The 26062-nt window shown below is 41.5% G+C and overlaps 1 protein-coding gene and 1 long non-coding RNA gene across 3 annotated transcripts in view; both read left to right on the forward strand.

Annotated features, from left to right (window-relative positions):
* The window catches only part of LOC116512555, a 59521-nt gene extending 59272 nt beyond the window's left edge, over positions 1-249 (forward strand). Inside the window, exon 4 of the long non-coding RNA XR_004255897.1 lies at positions 167-249. This is a non-coding gene — a long non-coding RNA (uncharacterized LOC116512555). The remainder of the gene's footprint in view (positions 1-166) is intronic.
* A 6891-nt stretch (positions 250-7140) lies between these two features.
* The window catches only part of SDC2 (syndecan 2), an 80355-nt gene continuing 61433 nt past the window's right edge, over positions 7141-26062 (forward strand). Inside the window, exon 1 of one of the 2 annotated variants that reach the window (XM_032222467.1) lies at positions 7141-7790. In XM_032222467.1, coding sequence (XP_032078358.1) covers positions 7731-7790 — 60 coding nt within the window. In that variant the 5' untranslated portion in view covers positions 7141-7730. The remainder of the gene's footprint in view (positions 7791-26062) is intronic. The other variant, XM_032222466.1, reaches the window with a different exon arrangement.

The raw sequence follows: 26062 nt of genomic DNA on the forward strand, positions 1-26062 counted from the left end.
AAATTACAATTTGGTAGCATTTGGAGAGAAGCTAAGGGGGCTTTGGTGGGTGTTCCAGTTACAATGGAAACTAGCCATTGTTACGTATCTACAGATACAAAACATATTATGAAGTTAAGCAATGATGGACTTTGTCTTTCCTTTCTGGTCTAATGGCATTTGTAAGCCAAGGCAATTGAAGCCAAGATCACCAAAGGCTATCATACTTTGACCACGTCATGCAAGCTGACTCATTTTGAAAAATCAAGCGTGCTGGAAGTGATCAGTGAAAAAAGGAGAGGGGACTTCCCTAATACCTATTGGCTGGCATTATAAAGGATGACATCAGATGACCATGGAGGATCTGAAGGAGGTGGTGCAAGACAGAGGGGCATGGAGAATATTGACCCATAGAATGGCCAGAGGTTGGGCATGACCGAATGGCTGATGAGAGCAATTGTAAGCTACAATTAAATATCAATCTGTTCCCTTGAAAAAAAGTATTTGAGTGCCTCCAATCCATAAAAGGCAAATCACAGGATTCAACCTATGAAGTACATACGGGCAAGCTATGGTTTCAAGGCTGCATGTTGGTTGCAAACATTCATTCCTTAGGGAACACCTCATCTTTTTCCAATTGTCAAGTGTATATTTCAGGGGTCGGCAATCTTAAACACTCAAAGGGCCAGAAAGGTCCTAACTGGAAGCCCCCCCCCATTCAATTCTGGAGCCAACCGGAAGTCCTGTTCCCCACCACTGTCCTAGCACAGTGTCCTTTTCATCTATCTGTCCTAACCAAAGCCTATCAATTGTGGAGCTGACCGTCCCTTGCTATAGAGTCTCCTCCTGGTGTGCGCGCCCCCAACTGGAAGTTCCTCTCAAAATTGTGGCGCCGACCGGCAACAGGGGGCCACAGCAGAGGGATGAAAGAACCACATGTGGCTCCAGAGCCACAGGTTGCTGACCCCTGGTATAGTTTATCAAGCAGATAAATTCGCTTTTATGAAATAATTCTTTCTCAATGATCCTTTCAAAATTATAGTACTGAGAGCAGACCTTGGCTTCTCCTTGTCTCCCAGGGAATCTACTCAAAATTACTGATGTACAGTACAGAATAAGCAACCTTCAAACAAAGCTGTTGGAAGGGAGAATGAAATCTTATTGCTTCCCTCTCCCTCCTAATGACCTGTTGGAAGGAAGAGGATGAAATAATATATTTACATACTGTATGTAACAACATCCCAATCTCTTAAGTAACCCAAGCTTTGGCACCAAAAATATTGTCCAAAAAAGAGAAAACCTGGTTTCAGTTATGCTTGACTCCTGCTGATTATATGGATACATCTCTGTAGTTTTCTTGGCAACACCATGGAAATGGTTTGCCATTGCTGCCTTCCATTCCAGAATGTTAAAACATGTACACACGCACACAAACAACCACCCCCATGCAGTCTATAACCTTTCCTGCCAGTTTTCTATCCAAATACTAATCAGTTCTGACCCTCCTTATTTTTTTTTAAGATTAGCCAAGCTGGCTAGATGCTGCTAGTTGTCTACATTATGGTCTGTTCGGGTTGTACAGCTGCCAGTATCTTCCTGACAGTTGCAGTAGCCCCCTTAGAAATGGAGGACAAAGGAAACTGGGCCTATTGTAGCTTCATTGAAGAAAGTTCTTATGGATTGACAACAGCTGTGGGAATCAGATAAGGATTACAGCAATGGGTATTTGAAAGTATATCATCAGAGGGCACTAGCGTGCTTAGCACAGCTTTTGCTTGAGCAGATGTACCACGCTGTTCCACAATTGTGGGCCCAAGATGTCTGAAGTTATAGCTACAAGAATTGTACTGTGGATGTGTGGAAAGTCCAGTGCAGAGACTGATCAGCATTTAGTCAAAGGTTATTACACAAGTGTAGATATTTTTTTTTAGCCATAGGTCCATCACTTAATTTAGCCTTGTTGAAGAGTCCTGTATCTGTTACTTTATTGGTATTTTGTTGTTTTTCCTATTATTTAAATTATAAGCTGTTCCGACAGCATGTGAGATGCAGAAGGACATAAACATTTTTTTTCCTCAGAATCAATCATTAGATATAAATGAACTCTAGCAGGGCAGATTTTGTTATCGTACAACACATGAAACTGTCCTGATCAATACAAAGAGCATGTAGGTTGCCTGAATTGCTGGATCTGTTAAATCCTTTCCCACTGTTCCAGCTGCATCTCATCTCTAGATGTACTATCCATTCCTAAAGAGGCAATGCCCTGGCAACACAATCCATGATGCTGCACCACATATAAATCTATTCAATACAGAAAAAGAACCAAAAGCTCCCCAAGTACCACAAATAACTTTTTGAGCCAATCTGCCATATAGATAGTCACTTAAAAGCACACTTCTTTCATTTTCCAGGATTAACAATTAGTTAATTGTATTCTGGCTCCAACTTGCCTGGAGCAAAATAAATCTAGGGAGCTACTATTCAGAGAACGTCCATGATATGTTTGTCTTGTTAAGTTAATATTTCCTTTCTACAATTACTAATTCAATTTTAATAGCTCACGGAAAGGAGACGTGTTATGAAGCATGTTGAGTGGGCACTCACATAAGCTAAAGAAATGTTTTTTAAAGATTTTTTTAAAAAATGAAATAGCTACTGCAATTTGTATGCTGTTGCTAGGAGTTAAAAATTACTTGATGACATGTAATTAATCAATTAATTACAAGCATGAGTTCTAATAAATTTGAGCTGTTTAATCATTTTTGAAATGCATGTTTGTAATTCTACTTTACTAGTACATATCTGTGTGCATGCACATATATAATACACAACAGGAAATTGAATTTCTGGCTTTCAGATAATGATTTCCCTAATTGCTAAAAATCAATTATCCCCCACTTTGTTCTTTGTTGAGATTCTTTGAAGGTTTGAAGGAGGACTAATAACTTCTTAATACTTTTCATGTGAGTCCAGTTCTAGCTCTCTTCCATTTCCGGAGGAGAGAAAACCATTGATGGTTTCTACAACAAATGTTGACTAGTACCAAATACTTTTGTAGTGCTGGTTTTACTGCTGTTGCAGGGCATTGAATCTGCTCTTCTGGTTCTCTAGATGCTGCTGACCAAGACATCTCAAAGTTTGTTCATGGGTTGAAAAAGAAACTTGATTCCCTTTCTAATCAGTTATAAATACACCTTTGTGAAAATAAGTTCTGCTGAATTCAGTGAGTCTTTTCCCCAAGAAAGCATGAGTGGACCCATGGCAAGTACAGCAACTGTTGAAATCAGGAATCTGAATTTCAGCTGTTTAAAAATCTGTAACATATTAATAATTCTACTATTTAAAATATATATTTAAACTGTCACTCCAGGAGAAAATAAAAATTAAAAATAAGAACAGCTTGCCTCCAGAAGTTGTGAATGCCCCAAGACTGGAAGTCTTTAAGAATATGTTGAATAGCCATTTGGCTGAAACTGTATAGGGTTTCCTGCCTAGGCAGGGGGTTGGACTAGAAGACCTCCAACGTCCCTTCCAACTCTGTTATTGTATTGTACTTCAGAAGTAAACCATAAATAATTCAGTGAGGCATAGGTACAGCTTCCATTGTCAAGATGACTACTAGAAGTTATAAATAGAGTGACCATGCTGGTGGTAGCTGTGATGAGTTGTATTTTTGGAAGCCCCCAGGTTACCCATCTTTGTCACAAGATCCCACTAAGCAATGAATCATAAAATCATATAATCGTAGTTTGAAAGGGACCTCTGACGTCTTCTAGGACAACCCACTGCTCAAGGCAAAAGCCTTATACAATCAGTCAAATGGCTGTCCAGCCTATCTGAAAACCTCCAGTGTGGGAGCGCCCAAAACCTTAGGAGGCAAGCCATTCAATTTATTAATTGTTCTCACTGCCCGAAAATTTATCCTTATTTCTAGGTTGGACCTCTCTTTAACAACTTTCCATCAATTACTTCTGACCCTGCCCTATGGCCTTAAACTTAGAGAATAAGTCAATCCTCTCTTCTTTTTGATAGCCTGTCAAGTACGGGAAGGCAGTTAACATGTTCTCCCTAATCCTTCTCTTCAATAAGCTGGACGTACCTAATCTCCTCAACTATTTATCATACAATTTAGTGTCCAAATCCTTTATTATCTTTGTTGCTCTTCTTTGAGCATTTTTTAGGGTCTCAACATCTCTATTGTATCATGGTGACTGGAACTGGGCAACATATTCCAAGTGTGGTCCCACCAGCACAGTGTAAACTTCTCTTAACATCTCTCAAGAGAATAAGTAGAAAGTAAACTTAAGAAACAGGATGTGGAAGCTGTTTGGTATGGATTAAAAATATTCTAATAAAGAATGTGAAAAAGTGTTGTGAAATTACATATGTGGGAAGCATATAAAAAGAAGTGGATGATGATGAAGTGGAAAAGGCTATGGATGATTTAAAAAGCAGCATGTAACAGAATGGCCATTGCTGCAAATGAGGGTGCGATAAAGATATTGAACCATGTGTATATACAGAAAATTCTGACTAAAAGGGATCAAGAGTTAACAGAGACCAAAATTTGGGAAGTGAAGAGTGATAATGGCTAAACAAACTATGCTAGTGGTATAAGAAGGAACATTAGAATACTATAATTGTTTGAAATACAGCTTTAACTATATTGAAATTTTAGTTCTCATTTAAAACCTTTTTGTTTCCAATTTCATTAGCAATTTCCTTTTTTTTGTGTGATAATAATCTTAAATATATTTCCCATTTATAGAACTCCTGGTTCTTCCTAGCTCGACATTTAGTACTTTAGCTGGGACTATTCCTTCTGCAATATTATCAGTATGTATGTCCAATCTTTTGGCTTGTCTGGACTGTATAGGAGTGAAAAGGAATTGTCTTGGGCTGCATTTAAAATATATAATGTAATTAATGTGTACAAACAGCAAACTTCCCTTATTTTTTTTAATTACTTAGCTATTCAGGACTGCATGTGCCCCAAGAGCTGTGGATTGAACATGCTTCCTTATTGGTTTGTATAGCAACGTTTATTTAAAGTCATATCTTTTTGGATTTTTTTATGGTACAATACCATGGGAACCAAATAGGCAGAAACTGATTATTGCTCTAGATAAATATTTCTGATCAGTTTGGTTTCCCTCTTATTCAGGGTGTTTATAATGTCTGCTTTCGCTGTCAATATTAATTTAATATAGCTGCTGTCTCAATTTTAGAAAAAAAATGAGAAAGGAAAAAGCTCACCCCAGAAACAAATGCCATTCACGTAATGATAGAGCAGTACAGTACGTCAATACTTTTTTTTTTTGTAGGAAAAAAAAGACCAAATGAGAGATTTTCAGTAAAAGGCTTTGTCCTGGATCCCACGTCCCTTCTGTGAAATTAGATCAATAAATAGGAGGATGGCACAGTAATAGCCTCCTCTGGAATCCAACCAACTTTCTAGGGAAATTATTAAGGATGTAAATGCCAGTTGGAAGAAGCCAAAAAGATGCCCCAGTTTAATGTACACAAAGGGCACAATATTGAGAACATCAGGTACACAATAGGCATTGTGTACCCAATGCACTCGATAGGAAATGATGATAATAGCACAGCTAGCTTGGTTTTTGCTCCAGCAACTCATACTGAGAAGTACATAGGCTTATACTGTTACTCCATCATGGTAGTGAAAGGTGGAAATACTATAAGAAAAAAGGCCATATGCTAAGAAAAAAAAATGTTTTCAGTAGTCAATCACTTCCTTAGCTACCTAGAGGAGATGGTCTGTGGTCAGGGAATGGAGTCAGTACCAGTTTGGCCTAGTGCAGTGATGGTGAACCTTTTTGTAAAGGTGTGCCAAAATTGTATGTGCACCCACACCCACAATGGAATGGGCTCTGCCCACTTGTGCATGCGCGCACGACTCCTGTCTTGTGCATATGCCACATGGGGGGAGTTTTTGCCCTCCCCAGGCTCCAGAGGCTTTCCTGAAGCCTGGGGAGGGCAAAAACGACCACCCCTGGCCTCCTGGAGGACCTCTGGAAGCCGAAAATGGATCATTTCCAAACTTCCGCTTGGCCTGTTGGGCCTGTTTTTTGTCCTTCCCAGACTCTGGAGGCTTTCCTGAAGCCTGGGGAGGGCAAAAATACCTCCCCTGGCCTTCCAGAAGGCCAAAAATCAGATGGCCGGTGTGCGCATCCACGCTGGACCTGATGGCTCGCTTGCTGTCAAATGCGCCATCACGGGCCTAGTGATTAAGGCAGCAGAATAGAAACTGGGGGACTGTGAGTTCTAGTCTTGTCTTAGGCAGAAAGTCAGCTGGGTGAGCTTGGGCCAGTCTCTCCCTGTGTCCTAGAAAGGAAGCAATGGCAAACCACTTCTCAAAAACCTTGCCAAGGACATTGCAGAGACTTGTCCAGGCAGTTACAGGGAGTCAACACTGACTTGAAGATACACAAACACACATACAGAGAGAGGGAGGGAGGAAGGGAGGGAGGGGGAGCATTATTCTCGGAGACATGGACTGGAAACTTGAGGGAAGTGCTTCTTCAGAGCATGTACGAAAAATGCTCTAGCATTTACAGAGCATGTATGAAAAATGCTGGAGCAAAAAGCATAGGGAAGATTCCATTATACAGCTGCCTCTGAATGGGGCATTTAAATAGTTCAAGCAAACCAACATGCTTCTTCAATTGGACGGAGATGCTCCTTCATTAGCAAAGACCAGCAAAGTGGCCTCCCTTTAAGTTGCACCTCTGCAAGTATCCGGCGGGCACTTCTGCCTTTCTCTTGCTCAAAACTCTGCCTTTTCCGACGACAGGAGAAGCTGAAGAGCCGGTGCCGATGTCGGGAAGAGCGTCGCTCGATGGGAGCGGCCAGGACCGGCGGCGGAGCGCTTTCCCGGGGCATCCAAGGTGGATGCGGAGCAGCAGGCGCGGGAGAGCGGAGGGGGGGGGGAGGCTGGGCGGCCGGCCGGGCAGACAGGCGGCGAAGAAGCGGAGGAGGAGAGGTGGGTAGCGGTCCCGGGGAGGGATTAGTCGAGCTTCGCAAAAGGCCAAAGCGAGCCGGGGCTGCCGCGGCGAGCGCCCTCCCAGTGGCTGAAGGACCTGCCAATCTGTGTTGTAATCCTGCAGGAATTTCGCCAGGCTTTAACTAGGAGTCGCTTCTCGCAGACGGCGGAAGAAAAGCGAGGCCAGGCGGAGTGGAAGCAGCTAAGGAGGACCGGCTCGCCTGGCTCGGCTTGGCTTTTCCTTCCCATCCTCCAGAGGGGGAAAGCGAGGAAAACGCTCGGGAGCGCGCGCGCCTCGGTTGCTCCGCCGCCGCCGCCGCTGCTGCTGCCGCCCGGACTGCAAACTTTCTTCTTTGCGCCCGCAGCCTCGAGAGAGCGGGAGAGCCGGGCAGGCGAGGTCTCGGGCCCGCGGACCATCGGGCAGCAGCCCACCCACCCACCTATCTATCCATCCAACCAACCAACCATCCAACCAACCAACCACCCCCTCCGTTCCCCCGGTCAACTCCGCCCTGAAGCACGCCGACAAGTGAGGAGCAACGGGGGAAAACAGCCGAGAGAGAAAGAGAGAGGCAGGAGAAGCGAAAGGGGAGCCAACGAAAGGCCGTCGCTCCCGGCCGGATCGTTAGTCAGCGCTTTGCCCCGGGGTTTGTGAGGATCGCTCCTTCGGGGGAATCTGCGGGGCGTCTCTTCACGCCTCTCCTTTTCCGTGGCGGGCCGGAGCGAGAGCTGCAACGTGGGGATAATGTGGAACGTGTGGATGGTGCTTGCCTTCGCCTTGTCGGCCTGCGTCTCGGGCGAGACGGTAAGGGGGTTTGTTTTCGTGTCATTTGGGGAGCGGGGAAGCAGGGCAAGAGGCTGTTGCGAGGGGCGCTTGTGTTGGATCCGGACGGTTTCCGTCCACTGGGTCAGCGGGTGCCTCTCCTTTCCTGCTCTTAACTCTTGGGGAACTTTCCCCTTCTTTGCCGTTCTGCCTGAACGGGCAATTTCTAGCTGGATCCTGGGGCGATGGGAGGGGAGCTGGTTTTAAAAATCAGCACCGACATCCCAGTTTCTTGGTTCGGAAACTGGCTTCGGCCTCGACTTGGAGAAAGAAGGGCGGCGGGACGGGGATCAATCCGGAGCGGGAGGAAAGGATGAGACGCCCCCGCTGTTCCCACATCTGCTGCGCAGAAGTTTTGCTAAGGTCATTTGCAAAGATCAAAACTTTTTAAACAGGAGGGGCGCCCTGCTTAATGGTATGTGAAACGGGGGGAGGGGAAGGGCAGAGAGAACCATTATATTTTTATTTAACGGGTAGAAAATGTTTTTTCCTCCTGGGATTTGGCCGTGTGTGTGTGGATGGGAAACAGGCTTTTGAACTGGAGGGGGCCTTAGTTCTTTGGAAAGGCTAGGGATAACTCTTGGGATACGGTTTTATTTAAACAAAAAAATCTGTCCGAAAATTGCAAATGGCAAAAAATGGAATAAGACAGGAAAAACTCTGAAAGAGAGGAGCGTAAAAACAATTTTTGAAGCGGGGAGGCAAGAGAGTTAGAGTGATGATTTAGCACTCCAGTTATTAAACTGGTGTATTTATCATTCAAACCTCTCCTTCGTGGCTTTCGGTCTGTTGAATTCAATGCTGGACTCTAGGAGAACATGATACCATGGTGATTCTGAATGTGACAGTTTTGGATTGTGTTTGCAGATCCGCCTGGCATCAGCTGAGTTGTGTTTGATAGATCCAATGGAATTTGGATTATGTTGTGGGAAGAGGTGGATGCAGTTGTTGTTGTTTTTTTCCTCTGGGAAGGGAAAAGGAAGATGAACAGTCTTCCTTGTAAATTAGGATTATGAGAACACTGGAATCATAATTCATGATTTTAGGGAATGGTATTTTTAAAATAATCCGGGTTTCATTTGCAGTTGTTGGCTCATTTCCAAAACCAGTACATTTCATCTTGTGCATACCCAGTGTGTATTATGTGTATTATTGTAAGGGAGAAAGGACACCAGAGAAGAAAAGGCAATGTTTTGCAGGTCTCTTCAAATATTCTCTGGACTTGTCAAAAGGTTTATTCTCTGGCAAGGATGATCAAGTTGTGGCTATATCTATCTCTATCTCTATCTCTATCTCTATCTCTATCTCTATCTCTATCTCTATCTCTATCTCTATCTATCTATCTATCTGATCTATCTATCTATCTATCTATCTATCTATCTATATATATATATATATATATATATATATATGAATCTATTGCAGAAGAAACTCTGTCCTCCATTGCCCAAATTCTTCTGTGGGAGAAGTTGTTGGAGAGAAAGTCTCTTCGGTGGATAAAATCCCCAATGATCTCTGCTAGTTAAAGTGCTTGTGTCCTTTGAGAATATGAGTTCAGCTGCGGATCTTGAACATGCCTTTGTGGCTTATTCCTGTATATTTTGTGGAATAATCAAAATACTGTTGCCTTATTCTTCTAGTGTTTCTTTCCCCCTTGTTCAAGGTTAGATGTAGTTCATCTTCTGTTGCATCTGAGAAATTTGCAATAGATACTGAATTTCACTCTCTGGAGAAGAATGCTTGTATTGTGATTCTCCATTTGTAATGCAGGCTATCACTGCTGAATAGCAAGAGTGAAATCCAGCTGAAATCTGAGAATGCTTCAGACTTTCCTTTTCCTTCTCTGTGTTTTGATGTGGCCTCAATTTACTTTCTCTGTTCTTACATAGTTTGATTTCCGATACGTCTCCCCTCCCCCAAAGAATTGAGGAGAATTCCTCTGCATAGCTTAAAAACTCTTTTGTCATTGAACTCTTTTTTTTCATGTTAAAAATTACTTTAGTAATCTTTACATAGAATCATATATGTCCTTCAGACTGATTTTAGATATTCAGTTTGCTGTAATGAGTTACTATAACTGGTAGCCAGATCTTTAAATATTTTATATAACACATCTCTTGTGATGGTGACTGGGAGTTAGATCGAATATGGAGAGAATTAATTGTGCTTACACAGAAGTCATATGAGCCTCTATTTACCTCAGATATGTATCTCTGAGTAAACTTAATGAGCTGCATATATGTTTCTTGACTTATGACCAGGTTACCTGAAGGAGCATCCTCTCCCATGTGTACCTACCAAGACTATAAGACCATCTAAATTAGATCCCTTCATCAAAGGAGATGAGGTGGGCCTTTCCAAAGAGGGAGGTTTTTCTTTGGTATTATCCTATTTTTGGACTTTTCTTCCCAGAGAAGCTCAACAGGCACCTACGTTGGCACTATTTTATTACTAGATGAAGACCATTCCAGGTTTTTAAATTTATTTTTATTTGATTATAATTCTTAGTTTTTCATATGGTGTTTTGATCAATCAATCAGAATAGAACTGGAAGGGATCTTGGAGGTAATCTAGTCCACGGGTATAGGGACTCAAGCAGGAGTCCCTATACCCGTGATAGCGAACCTATGGCATATGTGGCACAGGTGGCACGCAGTGCCCTCTCTGTGGGCACATGAGCCATTGCCCTAGTTCAGCCCACTGCACATGTGTGCATGCCTCCTGCTGGCCAGCTGGTCAGCAGGTATCTGCTGCACATGAGTGGGGGGATGCATATGTATCCATGGGGGGTGCATGCCAGGGGGGGCAATAGACTAGAAGATTTTCAGTCTTAATTGTGGAAAATTGAGCATTGGAAAGGATACTTGTCAATTTCATCATGTTGAAAGTGAAAAATGATAAAGGGAATAATACATATCTGCTGTGCCCCTGTTTTGGACTAACATCTGCACATTTTTGTGAACAGTAATCTAATTTATAGATGTGAATGTGATTTGAATTGTATATCCCAAATTGGAATCCTCATTATATAAAAGCTGTAAATATATTGAACATAAAGGATAGCAACCAAAAAAACCTTTTATGATGGAAAGACACCATCAACTATCCCAGATTTACAGTCTAGGATTGATGAGGGTTTATATGCATTTTGCTTGTGAACTGGGTCTTATTGATGTAATAGAAAAAAAACAATGTAATTTTGCATGATCAAGATTATAAAATGAAGATTTTAAAAATAATACATATAAACAGAACAGTAGGTAACGGGTACATTGAATTGGATTGAAATTACCTGATGTTGAACCAATAGTAGTAAGAATTCCATGTAAGTTTTATAGGAGGCCATGCCCCATAATAGACCATGCAGCTGAAAATGCCTTTTATCTGATTAGCTCCCCATTTAATTTCACTTGAAAGATCAATTGTGTAAAGCAAAGAAGAGGAACATCCTTCTTCAGAGAATATTCTATTGTGTCTGAACAGGTAAACAGAGCAGAAAACTACCTTTAGATCCATCTCTCCAAAATGATGTGGTGAAATTCTCCTAGAAGCAGACTAGTGCCTGTATATCTGCTAAAGCACTGAAATATGTTTTCTTTCATCCATGCCAGTAAAAAATGTTAGCAGTTCTGAGATGATTCAACTGGAATTAGAATCGTTTTTTTCAAAGAGAATTTGACCTTATAGCACACTGCAATAATTGAAAAGAATTCAATGCTTGACTAAGTGGTGCCCAGGATCCATCAGAGGGGCAAGGTGTGGTGTGTGAATGGTTGTGTGTGCAAGTATTTTGTGTGTGTGTGTGTGTGTATGTTACATTGAGTTCTGGTTGGCTGACTTAATTGAGCTAATTGTTGTTTGAATAGAACAATATTGTGAGGAAGGACTGTATGAACCTCCATCATGATAAAACCCATAAAAGTTAAGGTTTTTAAAAATTATGGGTTGATCCATGTTGTTATATTAAACATGAATTCATTCAAGTGTTTAGGATGAGTCCAAAGAACCTGTTCCTTGTTAAGCTGAACTGAAGGAAGGGCAAAGGAATAGATGAGTTAGGGAGAAATTAGAATATTCTGAAGCAGGTCTCTTCCTGAGAATTTTGCCCCTTCTTTATGGGAGTTTGTGTTGTTTCAAGATCAGCTTCAAAGTAGTTCAGCTTCACAATATCAGTGATGAGTCTATGTATTGTGGATTCAGGTATGATGTATCTGAGATTGAAGCAAATGTGGTCCTTTTACTTGAATCATTTTATCTGTAGCCAACCATTCTCCCACTGCTAGAAATTTAGCTCTTGTCTCCTCCCCTTTCCCCAATTTTCAACTGCTATAGTAAGGATGGCTGGGGAATTCTGGGAATTGAAGTCCACAGTCCTAAAGGTTCAACCAAGGTTCAATACCCCTGTTCTATAGCATTGTTCTCGAATTTTTAAGGTGAAATCTGATTCCATTCAGACTCTGAAGAATTATTGAGTGGAAATACCCTTTGGGAAATGTCTTTTTTGATAAACAGAAGGAAATTCCTCCATCTGGTCTCTTCCATATGATCCTAACTACAAGTTGCATCACCCTGAAGCAGCAAACTGGTTACTGTCTGAGACATAAGGTACCTATTCAGATAACACTGAATCACATTTAGCAAATGTTTATGTATATTTGCTTTGAAGTCTCTGTGAAATCATTGGGGACTGTGGTTCAAGGGAATATCCAGAGGAGTGTTTTACTGACTGCATTTCTGGTCAGCTTTCTCTGTTTAACTTTCTCGGGGTCTTTCTGAATGAAATGCAAAAAAAATCCCCACAATTCTGTACAATTTCTATTTTATCACTTACAATTGACTGCATAATTTCATATAGATTTCCTCTGTGTGGCTGGAAGCATATAGCCTTGACTCAGTAATGCTATGGTTGTGGTATTATCGATTCTTATTTTCAAATGTATAAACACAATTCTTTGCTACATTAAATCAAAAAATTATACTTTTCCATATCTAGTTATTCTTTTCTGATTTTTGTTTCTGTTTCTTTGGAAAGGTAAGTTCTAGTCAGTGGTGGGTTTCAAAATTTTTTAGAACCTCTTCTGTAGGTGTGGCCTGCTTTGCGTGAGTGGCTTGCCAGCCATGTGACTGGGTGGGAGTGGCTTGCCAGCCATGTGACTGAGTGGGGATGACTTGTCAGTCATGTGATTGGGTGGGCATGGCCAACTTGTAAAATGTGGTGAAACTCACTTAACAACGCTCTTGCTTAGCAACCAAAATGTTGGCTCAGAAACTCTGGCATTTGAAGCACGCAAGTCTTAAAGCTGTCAAGTTACAAGACCCTTGCATCCCTAACTCTTTAGAAAAAAAACCCCAGGGGTGTTCAAACTTGACAGCTTTAAGACTTTAAGGTTTAGATAGGACTCTTAGAGGCGGGCAGAGCGATTGGTGAACCAGCCAATCAGTGAGCGACGGGCGGGGCATGGTGCGGACGGGCAGGGGGAGGGAGCTGGAACCGGTTCTAAACCACACGGTAGATTTGTGGAACTCTTCTATAGAAGAGATTAGAACTGGCAGGAACCCACCCCTGGTTCTAGTCCACAGTTGTTATTTTTAAAAAAAATAATAGCAAAACAGGAGAAGAGTTGTTTTTCTGGCTGCAGTTACAAGAGAAATAAGGAATTACAGACGTTGTGGTGTGTTAAATGAGGGAGCATGTGTTGCAAAGAAAATTGTATCAGGATTACAGTAAATGCAGAAAGCCATCAATTGTGGTGGCAGAACTGTGGTAAAGTACTTGGCATCCTCTCCTTCAACTATATTTGGATGTCTTGAAAACATCCACGTTGCCACCACAGAGTGTTTGTTCCAGCTGCAGAATTGTTCCTGCAGGCAATTATGAGGATATGATTTCATCAGCCACAGCTATACACTGTGATGACAAAGCTCAGTCTTTGCCAACCTGGTGCCCACCAGCTATGCTGGGATTTCAATATTTCCAGCTAAGCTGATGTTTAATTAAGGAGTGATAGGACATTTCTATTTCCCCTGCTCTTTTATCTGGCCAGTTGTTAATGTGGTTTGACACCTCCTATATATGAGAAACCAAGTGCTAAACTAGGGTCTTTGTAATCTGCCAAATCTACAGTATTTGATTGTTGAAGTCAATACCCACGTTCAATCAAAAGCTAAGGAATTATATGCTTGTTAACCCAGTAAAATGAATGTTTATGAGTGTAATTTTAATTTATTACAATTTGTGACTAGAAATATGTGTCCTTTCCTTCCCAATCGAATCCCTCTGACAATTATCTGCATTTTACACTGCAGTTTAAAAAAAACTTTCATTGTTATTAGAAGTTGTTTTGTTAAAGTCAAAATGATTTTCTCTCTGGGAGTATAAGAGAAGGCAGGAAAGAGATCCATGGAGAATTTGTGATTCTACCCATGGGTGGCCCTGATAGTAGATAATGTGCTTCCAGTAGAAGAGAACATACAGATAGTCTTCAGTTTATGACCGCAGTTGGGGGTGGCAAATTAATTGTTGTCAGTAAATGAGGAATCATATGACTGCACAACTTTGTTGCTGCAGTCATCAAGCAAATCACCCTGGTCATTAGGAGAAACATCACATGATCACAATTCACAACCTTCCTTGCTGGCTTCCCCATTGACTTTGCTTGTCAGAATCTGGTTGGGAAGATAGCAAATTGTGAACAGGGAACTGCAGGACCTTGCAACCATCATACATGTCGCTAGTTTCCGAGCACATGAATTGTGTCCATGTGTCCATAGGGATGGTGCGACAGCCGTAACTCTGAGGACAGGTGGTAAGTCACTTGTTTCAGCGCTGTGGTAACTTCAAATCACTGTTAAACAATGTTGTTTTTGAATGTGTGACCCGACAAAAGGGCGAATGACAAAACCGCGCCCGGCTAAACCATGTCGCTAAAACCGCGATGTCATCAACGCACCGACAACAGCGTGTCGACAACAGCGTGTCAACAGAAGGGCGATTTACAACAGCGCGTCGGCAGAAGGGCGATTTAAGTTAAGGTAAGGGTTAGGGTTAGGTTTAGGGTTAGGTTTAGGGTTAGGTTTAGTGTTACGTTTAGAGTTAGGGTTAGCGTTACGTTTAGGATTAGGTTTAGGTTTAGGGTTAGGTTTAGTTTTACAGCGTGCTTCTGTTGCCACGCTGTTGTCGGCGCGATTCAGCGCTCATTCGTCAGAGCGCTTTAGAACACGCGGTTTTGTCACCGCGGTTTAGTCGGGTGCAGTTTTGTCGTTCGCCCTTTTGTCGGTGAACCATTTTGAATGGTGGTCATAAATCAAGGACCACTTATATGCAGCTCAAGGTTAAACTGTGACATCCTTGATGTTCTCTGAGAGTTGTTTGGTTGCAGTTGAAGTTCCAGTTGGGTAATGGCATGTCTGCAAGCAAATAACCAAACCCAGAAAGCATCGGAGACTCCATAGACGAAATGAGGCAGGCGCCTCAGACAAGCAGGGTGCCAGAGAACAGACCTACAAGTGTCCTTGTTATCTGTCCTGCATGTCCTACAGTCACTTTGAAGTAAAGTTCAGCTATCACAATAGTTGACTTCTTTTGGTGGGACGTATGGTGGGGAGGAGTACCGTGGTTTGGGTTGGCCCATGTCACTCAAGGATTTCATTTGTAGGTTTTACATTCAAAATTAATCTGAGAGATCCACCGTATTTTTGCTTAGATTTGTCAAACAGGTAGAAGCTTTGAAAAGAAGTCCTTTTAAGTTCCACTGAAATATTTCAAAGGGCCAGATGGAATTCATTTCTTCTACTAAGAAGTGGAATGCCATTTATATGCATCCAGAATGACACTAGCCAAACCCAGGATTGAGATATTAGGAAGGCTTGAAACAGTCCTGATATTTGTAGAAATATTAAGAATTTTTAGAGAAAAAACGAGGGGGTTAGAGCTATTATGGGGCATTAGAGCTAATGTTTGGGAGACAATACATGCCCTTGCCTTCAGAGAAAAAATAAATAGAAAATCGCAAGAAAATTTCTTGTGGATGTCCCCCTCCCCCACCTATAGAAACTTTTATCCATTTTTTTTTCTGGTATGTTTTCTGCCACCATCTGAAGAACTTTATAACTAAATGGATGCTTATTCTAGAGAAGCTTATCTTATTTGTCATTAACTCTCCTTTCAGTAGTTCTCTCAGGCTGTTTTATGGGTGTGTGCGTGTGGATAATTTCATTAAAAATTACTGTTTTAATGTTTGTTTGTTCTTTTGCTTTGCTAACTGCATGGAGCCACTCATTTAAAGTGGGGAAGGGCAGCATCAAATATTGTATGAGTTACGTAAAGATAGGGTATATTCTGGAATATCAAGTACCATAACTGAAAAGGACCATTGTGTATGGCAAGATATACAAGCCGCCTGTTTTGAACAGAATAATACAAGGATGCTTTAAGTCTCAAGTAGGAGTTTGAACCAGGGCAATTTCAACTGTTTCTTCTTCCTAATTAAGATGAAATGCTTTGGTGATCTTTAGATGGATTAATGAGAGCCTGTCACCTATAATAATTATGATTATTATTATTGTGATTGTAAGCTGATTTGTATATTGGCAGCAAGCCATGGAGAAGACCAGGAAATTAATGGCAGTGAGTTTGAATAATTATTTGCTCCAAAATAGAGGAAGGAGTGAATGTAAACATATAAATAAATAGCACAGATAAATAGGATTCCTTGCAATTTTCTATTTCTATATGAGAGTTTGCCACAAGAAAAAAGGCACATGCTGATAGTATTTGGACAATTGTATATAGCATACTGATTTTTTAGTTCTTCATTCAATTATTCTTAAAACGATTTCATTTTTTAAAATTTTTTTTATTAAATTTATTGGCCACCAATCTCACCACATGGTAGCATTGCCCTAATAAATCAGTTAACATTTTTCAGTTCACCATTTCCAATGTTCTACTTATGGGAAATAATTATTTATGTCATAGAGGACATAAAAGGGGACTTGGCCTGTTGTTCAAAAGCATCCTTGTCATCTTATTGAACATCACTATTTCTTTTAAGCTATGCTGTGCTTTGAAGATAGAGAGATGGCATTTCTGTAAAAGTAATAAAAAAAACCCTTTTTTCTGTTTGTCTCTCATCTTAGTTGAGTGAGAAATTTGGGATCAGTTCAACACACAAAATGCTATGACATGGCTTCCTGTTGTAACTGGGACTGGAGGGTTGACTTCAGGGTATTATTCGCTGAACAATATTTTGTTTTGTTGACCACATAGTCTGCTTACAAGGCAAGGGAGAGCTTGGTGATCTGCTGCCCCAATAATTTATTCTAAGACCTCCCATGTATCAACAGTTCTTCAAAGACAACATCATTCTTGTTCACAGTGTAGCATAATTTGCAGGCCTCTTGAACAAAATCAGCTAACTCGTTTAATATGTAATAGAGATTCAGTTTGGTGTATACGTGGTCCATGACTTACAACAATTCATTTAACAACTGCTCAAAGATACAACAGTGCTGAAAAAAGAGACCTACGATCGGTTCTCATCAGGGGTGAAATTCAGCAGGTTCTGGCAGGTTCTGGAGAACTGGTAGCGGAAATTTTGAGTAGTTCAGAGAACCGGCAAATACTACTTCTGGCTGGCCCCAGAGTGGGGTGGGAATGGAGATTGTGCAATATCCTTCCCCCGCCACGCCCACTAAGCCACGCCCACAGAACCAATAGTAAAAAAAATTGAATTTCACCACTGGTTCTCACACTTAACAGACGTCATAGTCCTTGCAGTCACATGATTAAAATCCAGGCCCTTATTAACTGGCATGGATTGATGATGATTACAACATCCCAGCGTCATATGAACTACCTTTCAAGCTTCCGAGTCTGAGGGGAAGCTGGATTCATTAAATGATTGCATGTTTCACTTAACAAACATGGTGGTTCACTTAATGGCCATGGGGAAAAAAGCCATAAAATTGGGCACGAATCTCTTAGCAAGGGAAGTTCTGGTTACAATTTTCATCCTAAGCTGAGGACTACCTGTACTGCTTAAGGCATCATCGGGCTAGAAATCAGGAGATTGTGAATTTTAGTCTGCCTTAGGTATAAAGCCAGTTGGGTGACCTTGGGCTAGTCACTTTTTCTCAGCCCTGGGATGGTGGCAATGGCGAATCACTTGGCAAGAACACTGCAAGGACTCCAAGAATTGGACATGATTGAATGGAAAAAAGAAAAGTAGCTGCTTGTTGTTTTCAGTTCTGTATTAGTTGAGGAGCAATATAAAAAGAAAGTAACTATCTTTAAGTGCCACACATTTTCTTAAGGGAAAATCATATGCAGAGAGTTAAACCTTCAGGGACCTATTTCCAACAAGCAATGAGAGTTATTTTTGTCCGGTTCTTAGTTTGCTTTATGTGAGCTATTAAGAAATACATAAAAACTATATGCATTCATATTACTCATAAATATCTAAAAGGAACAAAACATATAGAAGGCTGGCATTTTTTTTAAACCCACTAATGCATCAATTTTAGCCCAGTGCAAGTAGCTTCAGACCAAAGGTAAATGTATTTTGGTAGCTTTGCTAAAATATGTTAAACTTGTGTTTGAGTTATAAGCTGGCCACACTTATAACTCAAATGCACTCTTTGCACTCTTCTTCTTCAGAACACTGTAATGTTTCTTTAAGAAACACCATTACCAATACTCCCTTTTTCATATCATAGATCATGATCTACATCATAGATATTATCCCCATTTCACTAAGTTACCCTTAAAGCTACTTCATGCTGAACTCAATGAACCTGGCCAGAGTAACCAGATATAAGGTTACATAATTAATCAGAATTTTGTCCCTGTTGAAATAGGTGCGGACTCAAAGATGTTTTAGTGGAAACGAGGTTCTGATTAATATAGTAGTTGCAGTAAAAAGTTATTTCAGCCTGAGTTGAACTCAGTTATGTTTGTCATATGGTTTGGCTGTACATACCTCCATTGTTTTAAACCAAAAATCTGTTCAGAAATGGAATTCTAAGGAAGACAATGGGAAAGCAAGGTTTAATGCTCTCTTTAAGTTATGTTGTCCTCATTTTGCTATCTGTTTAATGAAGAAAAAGCAACTATGCAGAGCCAAAGTATATGACTAATGCCATGTTTGGTTTAACTCATAGTCAAGATCCTAAATAATTTACAATGAGAATACACTGCACGGAGGGCTGTCTTGGGTGTGGTGAGTCTCCTTGATTCTATATACTTCAGTTCCATCCTCTATAACAACAGTAGGTACAATCAGCTCAGTTACATGTACTAATAAGCTATCTTTGTATATCTGAGCAAACCCAAGGTGTGTGTATGTGTATGTGTGTATCCAACAGATTCCAAAGAAAAACAATTACCAACCTAATCCAAAGGGAGACTCCCCACAAGAACCGAGACACAGAACAGGACAACGGCATCGCCGTCCTCCCTTACATCAAAGGCACCACAGATAAAATCAGCAAAATTCTCCACAAACACAAAATCAAGACAGCCTTCAACACTGGCCAGAAAATAGCCAACATCTTAAGAAACCTCAAAGACAAAATCCAGCTAGAAAACCAAGGAGTCTACGAAATACCATGCAGAATCTGCCCTGCAACATACATAGGACAAACTAATAGCCGGGGAGTCCTTCGGGATTGGGCGGCCTATAAATTTATTAAACATCAATTTATTTATTAAACATCAATAGGAGAATAAATGCACACGTCGTAGAACACAAGAACGCAGTAAGAAAAAAAGAAAAAACTTCCTCCTTTTTCCAGCACCTTAAAGCTACAGGACATAAAATTGATTTTGAAGGAACCAAATTAATCTCCAAAACTGAACACTTCAACTAGAGAATAATTGAATGTTGAATGTTGAATGTTGATTTTATTTATATGCTGCCCTTTTCTCCCGAAGGGGACTCAGGGCGGCTCACAACTCAACCAGGGAAGAGGGATACAAACAGAAAATTAAAAACGACACAAAAACAATACATAATTTAAAATACACAACAGTCATACCAATTCAAGATGGGGGCAATAGTTCTTTAGCCCCAGGCCTGTCTGAACAGCCAGGTTTTAAGGGCTTTGCGGAAGGCCTGGAGGGTGGTGAGGGTTCGAATCTCCACGGGGAGTTCGTTCCAGAGGGTCGGAGCAGCCACAGAGAAGGCTCTCCTCCGGGTAGTCGCTAGTCGACACTGGCCGGCTGATGGAATTTGGAGGAGGCCTAATCTGTGGGATCTAATCGGTCTAGTGGAGGTAATTGGCAGCAGGTGGTCTCTCAAGTACCCAGGTCCAATACCATGAAGGGCTTTATAAGTGACGACTAGCTCCTTGAAGCGTATCCGGAGACCAATAGGCAGCCAGTGCAGCTCGCGGAGGATAGGTTTTACGTGGGTGAACCGAGGTGCACCCACGATCGCTCGTGCGGCTGCATTCTGGACAAGCTGAAGTCGCCGAATGCTCTTCAAGGGCTGCCCCATGTAGAGCACGTTGCAGTAGTCCAGTCTAGAGGTCACAAGGGCGCGAGTGACTGTTGTGAGGGCCTCCGGTTCAGGTAGGGACGCAACTGGTGCACCAGGCGAACCTGGGCAAATGCCCCCCTGGTCACAGCCGACAAGTGGTGTTCAAAAGTCAGCTGTGGGTCCAGGAGGACTCCCAAATTGCGAACCCTGTCTGAGGGGCGTACTGTTTGACCCCCAGCCTGAGAGATGGAACACTTGGCCAATTAGTAGGAGGGAAACACACCAGCCACTCAGTCTTATCTGGATTGAGTACAAGCTTGTTAACCCCCATCCAGTCCCTAACAGCCTCGAGGCTCTGGCACATCACGTCAACTGCTTCACTGAGTTGGCACGGGGCGGACAGATACAGCTGCGTATAGTCCGCATGCTGATGGTATTTTATCCCGTGCCGTCGAATGATCTCACCCAGCGGCTTCATGTAGATATTAAACAGGAGGGGGGACAGGACCGAACCCTGCGGCACCCCATAATTCAGGGGCCTAGGGGTCGATCTCTGCCCTCCGACCAACACCGACTGCGACCTGTCCGAGAGGTAAGAGGAGAACCACCGTAGGACAGTGCCTCCCACCCCCACCTTCTGCAGTCGTCGCAGAAGGATACCATGGTCGATGGTATCGAAAGCCGCTGAGAGGTCAAGGAGCACTAGGACGGAGGCATAACCTCCATCCCTGGCTCTCCAGAGGTCATCGATCAATGCGACCAAAGCGGTTTTTGTGCTGTAGCCCGGCCTAAATCCTGACTGGAAGGGATCTAGATAATCGGTTTCCTCCAAGGACCGCCGGAGCTGAAAGGCTACCACCTTCTCAACAACCTTCCCCACAAAGGGGAGGTTGGAGACTGGACGATAGTTGTTTAAAACGGCTGGATCCAGAGATGGCTTCTTCAGAAGGGGTCTCACCACCGCCGCCTTTAGAGCGGGGGGAAAGAACCCCTCCCGAAGGGAGGCGGTAACAACCGCCTGGATCCAGCCCCGTGTCACCTCCCTGCTGTTAGCGACCAGCCAGGAGGGGCACGGGTCCAGTACACATGTGGAAGCACAATTATGGAAGCTATCAAAATAGAGAAACACCCCTACAACATGAATAAACGTGACGATACCTCCCGCCTACCAGACATCTGGAAACCTGCCCTAGTCAACAAATGACCCAGGCCGTTACAACACAAAAAAACAACAAACACACAGCCAGCACCAATCAGCACCAATCTACCAATCATGATACAACTACACAGCCAATCAATCCACTTACTGAAACAATATATATATATTGTTTATATATATATATATATATATATATATATATATATATATATATATATATATATATATATATATATATATATATTCTTCTGAAGAATTATGTTAAGTCTTCTTTAAATCTTGATACAAGTCTATAATTTTTTTACATTGCGGTAACTTACTCATCTTTATTATTTTGTAATTAATAATATCTCCACTGGTTTAAAGCAAACAGACAAAAATATACTTTGAGATGAAGTCCTCACTACATATCTGTGATTTGAGCAGAACTAAAGATTCACACTTCTGTTGCTAGTAGCTTGCATTATTGCCTCAGGCAATTTTCCAATCATGACAGTCGAGCTGACACCAATTATACTCTCAATTATACAAGTTGATCATAGCCCACTTGCCATGGACATGTGGTACCTCATCCTATTTTGATGCCTATTTGACATTTAAAGTTGAAGTTTGTCAAATAACAATCCAATTATATTAAGTAGCAGAAATGCTATGTTTGATCTGGTGGGTCAAAAGTTGCATCGTAGACCTATCGATACTCTTGTTGTTCCTGAGATGTAATTTATTTACTTCTGTCATATTGGCTCCAATCTATAGTATGTAGGAATTGCTCTTGGATTTTAAGAAAACAGCCATGATAGCTGACACACATTCTTGTTAGGTTATTCTGCCAATTTGAAGTTTCCTACAAATAAATTTGATTTATTCCAAATGAATCTGAATGAAATGTTAAAAATGGGGATATGATTTTTTTTATTTGTTTTAAAGTTTTTATATTAAATGGTGTTTCACTTCATGGAGACAGAATTGCCACCCCAGGGTAGATCTTTGAACTAACATTACTGTTGTTTTTATTACTCCAAGAAATTTATATTCAACATGCTTCCAGTTTTTGGTGGGTTTGCATATTTTTTTCTTTAGTCTAATCTTTTTGATTATTACTTATCTATAAGGCTTGGCATTTCAATTGTAATGTGAGCTTTGAAATAAAAAAATGGCATGAATCATGCCAGAGACTAAAGGGATGTCAAACCCTTGTTATTTCTTTTCTTTTTTTTTACAAATTTGCTGAGTTTGGTGTTAGCTTTATGTTTATAGTTTCACTTGGGTATCTAGCAGCCTGATCTACAATTGGATCTGCCTCCAAGTACAGATTTCGGTTGAGTAACAGCCCAACATTGTACATGTTTATATGAAAACTGAACCGCTGAATCAATGCAGACATTCAGTAGGACCTTTTCTCTTGGTCACCCAATTTGTGGTATTTGCATCATTTCTTGAACATCTTTTGTGTAGTATGTCCCACATTAAGTTCCATTGGGAAAACTTAGCTAGCTTTTCAGCTGTATAGATGTAGCAGAACCTTCCCTGTAATTTTTGGCAAAACGAGAAAAGGTTTAGCTGCAAAGAAACTTTGAACTAGAGAGTTACTGCCCATGGTAGAGTAATAATAGCAATAGCTCTTAGATTGATATACCACTTTACAGTGCTTTACAACCCTTTCTAAGTGGCTTACAGAGTCACCATATTGCCCCCCAACAATCTGAGTCCTCATTTTACCAACCTCAGAAGGCTGGAACCCTGAGTCAACCTTGAGCTGGTCAGAATCGAACTACTGGCAGTTGGCAGAATTAGCCTGCAATACTGCATTCTAACCAGCACGGCTCTTCGATAGGTAAGTCTCTAGAGTTGTAATGGGGAACCTATGGCATGCGGGCCAGAGGTGACACATCCCTTCGCCGGCTGCTCTTCCGGGTTCCATTGTGTACATGCATGCTGGAACCCAGAAGAGAGCAGCTGGCCAGCACGCATGCTTGCGATGGAACCCAAAACAGCAGTTGGCCAGTGCACATGTGTACGGCGGCCAGTTTCTCTCTTCCAGGTTCCGGCACTCTGGTGCACAAGTCCGTGTTCCAGTTTCGGTACTTTGTGCCGAAAAGATTAGCCGTTACTGTTCTAGAGGGCTTTAGGCAAGCTACTGTACTAATATTGATCTATTTTGCAGGAAGATTGGAAGATTAGCTAGATGTGAGATCTAGGATTGATACTGTTTCCTGAATCCTGAATAACAATTCTCTCTTGGGCTACCCTTAATAACATAATGTGGATTGCAAGATTCAGCAACCTCATCCAAGGTTTTTTTTCCCCCTGCAAAAAACATCAAAGTATTCTTATATTATTTTCTGCAATGAGAGGCTGAAAAATACAAATATGCTATAATTAGCTCTCTGTAGAAGCACTTTTTGCTTTACTATTTATGCTTGTCAGAATGCCAAGTTTGTTAAATAAATGCCCATTGGAGCTTATATATCTCTCCCACAGAAGATATTATTGCACAGCTCTGTTCTCCCGTATGCAGAGATATTCGTTCAGATTGCTCGGTTTTTTTTTCACACCACTCATTTTGTTTGCATTCATGAGTGCAGACTAAGTAAATTGTTGTTACAGCACTTATTTAAATAGTTTTCAAATTATAGTAGCATGAGTGATATTATACAGTACTGTCGTAAGAATGATACATTACTATTACTTAGTAATATTTACAGTGTTCCATTGTATTCTAAAAAAATGCTGTATTTGTTTTGTAAAAATTTTTTTCTGAAAAATTCAGATTGAATATCATAATGGCATAATGAGTGATGATCATCATTCAATCCAAGTTGTCGCACTGAGTGGTTATGGGGAAAATAGGAGGAGGAAGAAGATGTATTGATATTTTGTCCTCACGAGTTGTTTGTAAAAATAATAGAGGCGGGATAATATAATATAGTATAATAATATAATATATAATGTAGTGTAGTGTAATATAATTTAGTGTTGTATAATATAACATATGCAATACAATATAGTGTAATTTTTATTATATAAATACCCCTATTTCCCTGAAAATAAGACCGTGTCTTTTTTTGCCAAAAAAGGCATCAGGTCTTAATTTGGGGGGGGGAGGTAGGTAGGTAGGTAGGTAGGTAGGTAGGTAGGTAGGTAGGTAGGTAGGTAGGTAGGTAGGTAGGTAGATAGATAGATAGATAGATAGATAGATAGATAGATAGATAGATAGATAATATGGCAACTTCTGTAATCTGGGTGGTGCTAAATTAGGGATGTCTAGGTTGACTTGAAGGCATTACCAATTACCAATCATGTAATGCAAGTAGAATGTCAAGAATGTGATATGAATGGGCAGTCTTTTGTGGCTGAGGATACCACTTGACATTTTTTGAGATCTTCTTGGCAATGTCTATGTCTCATCCCCAATTGTTAATATTTACCTGATCCAATATGAAAGCAATGTTTTTCTTCTTCTCCCAAAACAAGCTTTATCATAAATGCAATTTACAGCATTATGATGGTGAGAATATAGTCTACACTTTCTTTTGATTGCTTTATGCCCCTGTAGCTTCTGGGCATTTTTTCCTAGGTCTGTTCTGCTCATGGCAGAACAGGATTCCATCATGCAAGATTCTCTTTCTGTACCCATCCATTTGTTTTACCCTACTTATCTTCCTCTTAAGAGAATTGGCAAAAAAACAAAACAGAGAGCCAGCTCTCCCAAATTCCTCTGCTTATCCCTCCTAGCACAAGTAGCAAGAGAAGCAGGGAGAGAAGCAGTGTTTTTAGATGCCCCATCAATGATTGCACTGGGTTAAAGAGTTGATTCCCTGCCACCTGTCAGCCTGTTCCCACCCTCTCCAAATTTGACAGGAACTCAGTGTATGTATCAGCACAGTGAAGCAGGAGAAATCCCATTAGCTTCAGCACTGAGGCAGAATAATACTTAGATGAAATGAGAGCAGAGCAAAGTATATTAGAGTAGTTTTGATATTTTGAAGAACTGGCGAAAAGCATAAACACATTGTTATGAGGTACAGATCTTAGATGCAGAGTAGATGAGGTGATATCACGGGGAGGCCTTCTGATTTTTCCTAAATTGGGTGAGGAAGAGTGTTGAATACTAGCGCGGGAAATACAAGCGCGGGGATAAAGGACTCCCCTTCTGATTGGTTCCCGGGCGGAGCCGATTCAACCCTCGCCCCGATTGGTCGAGCTACTCGACGCCCCATTGGCTCCTCGTTCAAACCCGGGGGTATAAATGTTTGGCGCGAACCACGCCACGTTGAATCGTAGTCACTCTGTTCTCAATAAAGGTTGCTGTCGCATACCCGCTTGTCGCGTCCCTTCCCTTCGCTCCAAGATGCAAAACTGGCGACGAAGGTGGGATCCCGATTCCCGCGACCACGGAGTAGAACGAGCCAGCTGCCACCGCGTCTGAATCAGCACGAACGCTATCTCAGGCTGAGAACTCCGGCAGTGAACGCAAAAAAAATTCTCCGTCCTCTTCCTCCCCTCTCCGGCTCCACACCACGATGGCATCAGCGCTTCCTCCTTTCGCGCCATTCGGATCCGCCGGAGAATCATGGGACGGCTTCATGGAGCGTTTCGAGTGCTACTTAATCGCA

This window comes from Thamnophis elegans, chromosome 8 (genome assembly GCF_009769535.1).
Source record: "Thamnophis elegans isolate rThaEle1 chromosome 8, rThaEle1.pri, whole genome shotgun sequence".
Lineage (NCBI taxonomy): Eukaryota > Metazoa > Chordata > Lepidosauria > Squamata > Colubridae > Thamnophis > Thamnophis elegans.